General features: G+C 40.5%; 1 protein-coding gene across 5 annotated transcripts in view; it reads right to left on the bottom strand.

The window, feature by feature from the left end:
- Positions 1-874: 874 nt before the first annotated feature.
- mrps6 (mitochondrial ribosomal protein S6) overlaps positions 875-8,231 on the bottom strand; it is a 108,222-nt gene continuing 100,865 nt past the window's right edge. For all 5 annotated transcript variants that reach the window (XM_059650202.1, XM_059650201.1, XM_059650200.1 and 2 more), the window contains one exon: positions 875-1,153. In XM_059650202.1, the coding sequence (XP_059506185.1) occupies positions 970-1,153 (184 nt within the window). In that variant the 3' untranslated portion in view covers positions 875-969. The remainder of the gene's footprint in view (positions 1,154-8,231) is intronic.

Below are 8,231 nucleotides of genomic sequence, written 5' to 3'. Positions count from 1 at the left end.
GAATGGATAATTTCTTGTCACTGTTTAACAAAAATATAGGACCAGTAGAACCAGCTATTTGTTAGCTCAAGCCTGGATATTATCCAAACCTCTTCGTGAACTAGCACAGGCTGTTTCATTATCAGATCGAGCTGAACATTCATGTTGTCAGCAAACAGCCTCATGCATGATTTTAAGGTGTTTCCTCGACGAGCTTCACACCATCAAGTGATGGTCAGACTTAGTACTTTGTCCCTCTGCATCATGCTGAGGGAGCGTGATCTGCAACAACGGACGCAATTCCTTTACAGCATCAAGTATGACTCAAGCTACTGAAAAATTACTCATTGACCCAATCCTATCCCATAACCTTTATCATAATTGTTTTACTTATTTTTCTAGTTCAAGAATGAGAGTTCAGTGAAAAAGACGTCAACTGAGCAAGAGTACCATGGAGTGAATGCTGCTTAATGATATTAATAGTAACTGCTTGCATTATCATGCTGTTTAAAAAAGATACTGGTGTGAGTGGATATGCTGTACTTTTTGTAAATACAGGCCATTTTTCCACATTATTGGACAGATTATTGTTATAGTGTCCTGGAAGAACCAGACATCATGTAGCACGGTTAATACGCAGACACATTTTGACTATTCTCCACATATTAAATGGGTTGGACATCAAGTGGCTAAAGAATCAGGTTCAGCTGAGATACTGCCTTGCCTTCTTAAGGCACTCCTACACACCAACTCAGATAGCATTTATTTACATATCTATCTTGAGTAAGGCTGACCCCAAAGAAATATAGGCTGACACAAATAAAAGCAAACAGTTCCGAATAGGAGAAACACATTTTAAAATTTAAAACACTCCAGCTGAAAAAAAAAACAGTAATTTAAATCTTCTCATCTTTATTAAAGTAGCCATCTATCAGCTTTCAACAAATTGTTTTGGCTTTACGTTCCATTAAATAATTAATTGACGTGAGATCATTTTCTCTTAGAATGCAATTTCTCTTCGTAGTTGGGTTGGACCAGTCCTGGGCAGGTTTCATCAGTTACTGGAGTGTGGTGTTTCAGGATTGTAGGTCTGATTACATCGATGTCACGTCCTAAATGGTCCAACATGGCTGGGATAATGGTTGTAGGGGCATCAAAGTCTACCAGGAAATATCTGAAATAAACAAAATATAAATAAACTCACATTTGTAATGTTTTTTCAACTTTTAATACGTTGTGATAACTGAAATACAATTAAACACCAGAGTTACGAATACCACAAGCATAAAGTCTTTCCTGCATATTTCTCCCTTAATCCAAAATCATTTAATTTTGAGCCCTTTTTTTAAAGACAGCATGCCGCAAACAAGACAAGCTCCAGGAGGATCGGCAAAATGGCTTATTGAATTTGAATTTCACCATCTGCCGTGGCAGGATTCGAACCTGGGACCCCAGGACATTGCCAGTCTGGTGATAATTCCACTATGATGTTGCCATAATGGTGATGGAATGTGTCAGGGAAGGATCTCATGTCCTTGTCAGGACAACATTTTACCAGTGGTAGAACATCAGCAGTGGTATCATGAGCCAGACAAATGTCCACTGTCCACTCCAAGCATTCTACTGGCATTCAGAGGAGCTGTCACTGCATAGAGAGACTGACAGGTAGGCCATGGCATTGTTCCCAGGAGGGAGAGGGATGTGTACATGTGTATGGATTTGGAGGGAGTGGAGGCACTGATAGAGAAAGAGTAGGAATGCCTCAATTATTGCCATGCCCCAGTCCAGACTGAGAAGAAATGCATACAACATTACAAAACCTCAAAAGGAGCAGGGATACCTTTTTCCACATGTGAAATGCAAACACTAAACCTACATGTACAATTGACTAGGTCAGATCAGAGTAGAAAACTAGGAGTCAAAAACAGAAGATGCTGGAAAAGCTCAGCAGGTCTGGCAGCATCTGTGAAGAAAAAAATCAGAAATAACGTTTCAGGTCCTGCTGAGCTTTTCCTGAAACTTCTGTTTTTGCTCCTAATTTACAGCTTCCACAGCTCTTTTGGTTTTTATTGAAAACTATGGATGCCTGGCTTTGGGAAAGAAGTGAAGATCATAAAGAGAGGCTAAAGATTTAAAGAGAATATACATGGGGCAATTACATGCAGTGACCAGGAAAGAAAGAGATATTGTGGAAGCAGAACTATAATAATGCTTTAAATAGAAGCAGATTAAACTAAAATAGAAAAATGTAAGACAGAAACAATCAAAGAGGACTAAATGAGTAAACAGTCAAATGGCCTGTAACAAAGACAGAAATTGTTGGCAAAACTCAGCTTGTTTGGCAGCAGCTGTAGGCAGAAAGCAGAGTTAATGTTTTGGGTCCAGTGGCACTTCATCAGAAATTAATAGTTAGGGAAAGGTGGTATTTATGCTGAAGCAGAAGGCGGAAGGTGGGGAGAAAAATGAGCAGATGGGGAGAGATGGACCACAGAACGGAGACGTACGAAAGGAGCATATGCACAAGGAGATTATGAATAGCAAGAAAGTATCAAAGAAAAGTTGAATAAGTGCTAATCAGAGCTAAAAGTGAAAAAATGGGTGAGCTGTACCGAAAGCAGTCCATATAATGTGCTAATCGGTCTCAGGGTACGTGAGAATGGGTGACTGTGCTAAAAACAACACATCAATAGGATTGGGTGTGGGGTGGATTAAAAAAAACAGAAGGTTAGAATCAGCCTCTAAAGTTATTGAACTGTATGCTCAGTCAGGTCCCCATGTTAAAAATGAGATGTTGTTCTTTAAACTTATGCTGAGGCTTGCTGGAAAACTGCAGCAGGCCCAAGACTGAAATGTTGATGTGGGAAACACGGTGGGGGTGTTGAAATGGCAGGCAACAAGAAACTCGGTGCCATTTCTGCAGATAGGACGTCTGCATTTTGCCTCCCCAACATAGAGGAGACCATAGAGTGAGCAGTAAGTATAGTAGACGAGATTGCTGCTTCACCTGGAAGGTATGTCTGTTAGGAGGGAGGAAGTAAATGGGTGGGTATTACACATTCTGAGATACGCTGGAATTAAAAGTTCAATATGTCTATAGGTTTTGATCCATGGACATAACTCAGCTTTATGCGGTGCCTAGAGGGGGGTTCTTAAAAGGGACAACTAGATGCTTCCAGCATTCTTTTTTTATGAATCTTACTGTTATGGAGGGGGTCGTGAGTCATAGTGCTATAGGCCTTTTCCTGTCTATGTATTCCAGCTCTCAAGGATGCAGCTACAAGTCAGTATCCAGCCAGACACTTTTAAAAACATGTTGGCAAGCATGCATCTCCAAGGATGTCCCACTGTGCGTTTTGTTTCCAGAAAAACTGGCCCAAGTCATAGACAAGGTCTGTAGGAAGCTGGGCTCGGGTATTAGGACGACTCTGCATCAATTCCTGGCACATTTCTCAGTTTCGGAGGCGACTGAATGTTCTGTAAAAGTACACAGCAAATCAGTCATTGACAAATTAAACAGATTCCACTGAAAACTTGGACAAGACACTTGTTGGACCTCAGTTGGAGTATTGTGGGCACCGCATTATAGGAAAGATGTAAATACATTGCAGAGAGAGTGCAGAAGTGATTTACAGGAATGGCTCCTGGAATGAGAACCTTCAGTTATGAGGATAGCCTGGAGAAGCTGGGACTGTTCTCTCTGCAGAGTTGGCAGATGAGAGGAGATCTCATTGAGGCTCTCGAAACCATGAGTTGACTGGACAGAGTAGTGAGGGCAAAGATTTTTCCAGATGCAAAAGAAACGAGAATAAGAGATAGATATGAGAAAAAGAAACATTTTCCACACACCAAGTACTTAGGGCATGGATGGCACTGCCAAGAAATGTGATGGAGGCTGGTTCAATTGAGGCATTCAAAGAGGCTTTGGACTTCTTTTTGGATAGTAATGGTGCACAGAAATATAGTGAAAAGGCAGGAGATTGGCAATTGATAACTGAGTGACTAGGGCATTACAGGCCATATAGCCTTCTTCTGCACCATAACAATTCTGCGAAGAAATGAGATTGTCTTCCTGTTTGTGTGAAGCAGCCTGAGTTTTCAAACTTTGATCATCTTTCAAAGGTCATAAATCTTCTGTCTATGGCTGGTCAAGGCACATTTTAATTCACGCCAAGTTGTTAAATGAACTTTGGCACTTGTTAAAAAACACAAAAGATCTAAAAAGGCAATCAGTTTACCCAAGCAGAATGACTCCTGCCAATACACTCAGTGAACATCATGACAAGATCACATATTGGCAAATAAGGCTCCTCTACTGGTTACATTGCTATTACAGTTTGTGGTGGGGGAGGGGAGTGGAAACGGAGAGATCATGTACATTGTAAGTATGTACTTGTAATTATATGGGTGTACAGTTGTTTTCAGTTAAAATAATTAGTTACAAGGAAACAGGCATGTTGCATAAAGTAATTTTCCAATATAGTCATTCAAAATATGGTTTACAAACATGAAGAACTAAAGGATAATGTAGATGGAGGCTGAACCAGAAATTATACATTTACTGCTTAATATTTACTGAGGGATAATCACTGTCACCTGTTACAATATGTTCCATGAAATGCATTTCCTGTGTTAAACTCATTTGCCTAATCAGTAATTTCACTGGCCTTGATAACAATACTAAATGGACTTTTCCATACTGATTAGCAGTGTTGGGGCATAAATTAAAGGCTTTAAAAAGGAGTCTGACAAAGCCTTTGCTGACTAACGTACATCCAGTACTCTTCCACTCAGCTATACCTGCAAACTACACGTAGTAAATGTTCTAAACAGAACTGTGTTCTGTCTTCAAAATAAAATTACACATCCCTTCACCAATCCAAAAACAGAACTTCAGCCCACACACACATGCAGAGTTCAGTAACTCGCAAAGCCGTAGAGAGTGATAGCCTTCACTAACTGGGCAGATGGGAGAAATGGGGCACTATTGTTAAGTGGAATCATTAGAGACAATGGCTCGAGCGCAAGGTAGTTTCACAATTTCAGATGCTCCCTTCTGAAATCATGCAACAAAGTTCTAATGACTTGTACAGCAGCAGCACTAGGTAGGCACAATTAAAGGGAAGGGGACAGGGCCAGGCACAAAAACGATGGGTCAAACAATCTCATCCCATGTGAATTTTCTCCATAGGATGGCAATGCAAAGTGGAAGGGTAGAGCTGAATGCGCAATACACCCAGGGTGTGAGGAGAGAGCGAGAGGGGGAGGGAGAGAGCGAGAGATTCCAAATGTGAAATGATTGCAGGGCAGGAGGGCTTAGGCTAGAGATGGGTACTAGTGAAATCTAGATGGGTAGCTATGTGGAGATGTTTTCCAGCCTAGAACAGATGAATAAGATTTGGTGCCAGTGTAAACCAGGAGACTGAGAATTGGGAGATTAGTACCAGTGTAAACAAGAGGAGTGAGGATCAGGAGGTGGGTGCCAGCATAAAGTAGAGGTGTGGGCATGGAGGGATGAGTACTTGAGCGAACTTGAGAGGTGGGGCAAAGAGTGCTTACATGAACTGGGAAGGAGGAAGCTGCAGCATGATCAGAAGTTCTTGGCAGCGGGTGAATGAGAGTGCATAGCATGCTAGTACAGTTTGTGCTACAATGCGATAGATTCGGCTGGGGAAGAGAGGGCAAGGTGAAAAACACGGTCTGACTGATCTTTTGTCCTTCCCTATCTCGTCAACTACATTCCAAAAACTACTGAGAATGCAAACAATACCAAACTTGTAGCAGCTCTTTCCCTATGAAATTGACCAAGGTTGATGTGCTTTTGTGAGCAAGAAAGCAAACTGTAACTTGACCCTTCTTAGGGGAAGATGGATTGAAGTAATATTTTGAAACCCTTCCACACATTTTATTAGCAATTCAGTGAATTCCAATATATTTTTAAAAATAAAAAAATGCTGCGACTAATCTACAAGATTTGCAGAAGGGTTTAAAGGGTTGAGTCTCTTCGGAATCACTTTCTCAAAAGTTAATGAATGTAGAATCTTTAAATATTTTCAAGGCAGAGCCGAATAGTTTCTTGATTACCAAGAGGATGGAAAATTATCAGGAACATGCAGGAATGTAAAGTTGAGATTAAATCAAAACAGACATGGTTTTATTGAATGAAAGAGCAGGATCAAAGGTCCAAGTGGCCTGTCACATTATCTGTTTCTCAAGGTTAGGGTAAATGAAGCAAATAGGTAGACCTAAAAAAAAATCCCTATGTAATAAACTGATGCTATTCATTGTCATAACTCACATATCTCAAGTTAAGGACCCAACCCAGTCACCTCTCTCCGCCATATTCAAAAGTGTTTCAGTCACCAGTATGCCAATAAGTGTTTCAAATCTTGACGAGCAAAGCTTTCCCCAGATCAGGAACAGCAATTATCATTTTCTTAAAAATAAGGTTGGCATCCTACAAGCTTTAGATGCAAAGCCCACTCCAGAAATGCACTTTGCAAACTGTTGCAAATATGCTGAATGACCCACAAAAAACAATGCCACCTCAAAGATAGGCCATCCATTAGGAATATGATCCACTGGGAATTTCAGGAAAAAAACAAGAAATTAATCTGAAAAATGCCAATCTCCTAACCCGTGAGTAGCAGCAATATGGACAGTACTGAGACAGTAGGAACTGCAGACACTGGAGAATCTGAGATAACAAGGTGTAGAGCTGGATGAACACAGCAGGCCAAGCAGCATCAGAGGAGCAGGAAAGCTGATGTTTCGGGCCTAGATGCTTCTTCTGAAGAAGGGTCTAGGCCTGAAACGTCAGCCTTCCTGCTCCTCTGATGCTACTTGGCTTTGTGTTCATCCAAATCTACACCTTGTTATCTTGGACAGTACTGAATCAGTGTTGTTGAACTGGGACACTGTAGGTAATTATGATGTGGAAGACACAGACACGTTATTCTTGCAATGGAGGAGTTCAGAAAGGCAATTGTTATGGTGACAAAACTTTACCCAGAGGTTATCTGGAATTTGATATCATTTTGACTGGTTAATAGTATAAAAATAGCGAGCACTGAGATATACTGTTTCTCAGTTCAAGAGGCAGCAAACACTATACAGGCGATTTCTATGTACGATAATAAAATGCTCAATTCAGATGGGTTGTTTATTTTTCTGTTGCAGCAAATTGTCAAACCTCACTACAGTGAGCATCACAATAAAGCAATTCTCTCTGCTGGTCTCAACGTGAAGCTGGCCTGTATGTTAAAATAGATATTAGGCCCAAAACCAAGATATTCCAAACCAATCTACAGCAAACTGCAAAATGCCTTGAGTGACAAAAAAATCTATTTCAGAAACCCAATAATTACTAGCAGACATACCTGATCTAAAGCGCAGTGTCAGAGTCAATTACACAGTCGGCCCAGCTCCCAATGGAAAGATGATGATGACAAAAGTCACGTGTTGTGATCCAAATTTGACCCACAACACGGATAGTATAAAACTGTTTTGCCATAAATACAGCAAAGGTCTGATTCCCCAACAAAGGCAGGCCAGTGACTCAAAGATGTTGTACTATCCTGTTTCTCAGTTCGCTTTCTTGGTACCAAGTTCAAAACTAACGCTGCAATCAACTTGACAACAATGTTAAACCAAATGAATGTTGCTTATGCAGTTTGCTACAGGAGCAGGAGCAACCTTGCAGTTCAATGTGTTGTGGGTCTTTGCTATATCAGCAGTAACCAGCTGAGTTTTCATAATTTCCTGAACATATCATGTCATTCTAAGTTCATGCTAACAAAATAAAAACTAAAGTGCAGAATGACAAATTTCATAAATTTCAGAAAATGCATAGAGAATTAGCACTCATGGAACAATGTGTAAATTAAAGTTTATTTTTCTCTCAAACCAAAGAGGAGAGGGGAGAATAAAGGTTGATTCCTAAGGAAGTCCAGCTCTTCTGCAGTGTAAAATGGGACAGGTACACAGATAGCAACCAGAAAGCATTTAAGATAACAAGTTTGTAGAGCTGTATGAATACAGGCCAAGCAGCATCATAGGAGCAGGAAGGCTGATGTTTCGGCCTAGACCCTTCTTCAGTTTTTTTTTCTGATGAAGGGTCTAGGCCCGAAATGTTAGCCTTCCTGCTCCTATGATGCTGCTTGGCCTGTTGTGTTCATCCAGCTCTACATCTTATTATTTCAGATTCTCCAGCATCTGCAGTTCCTACTATCTTTGATTGGATATACATGAATTCT

This window comes from Stegostoma tigrinum, chromosome 12 (assembly GCF_030684315.1).
Source record: "Stegostoma tigrinum isolate sSteTig4 chromosome 12, sSteTig4.hap1, whole genome shotgun sequence".
Taxonomy (NCBI): Eukaryota; Metazoa; Chordata; class Chondrichthyes; order Orectolobiformes; family Stegostomatidae; genus Stegostoma; species Stegostoma tigrinum.
Note: the sequence above shows the minus strand (reverse complement) of the source record. Positions and strands in the feature narration are given on the sequence as shown.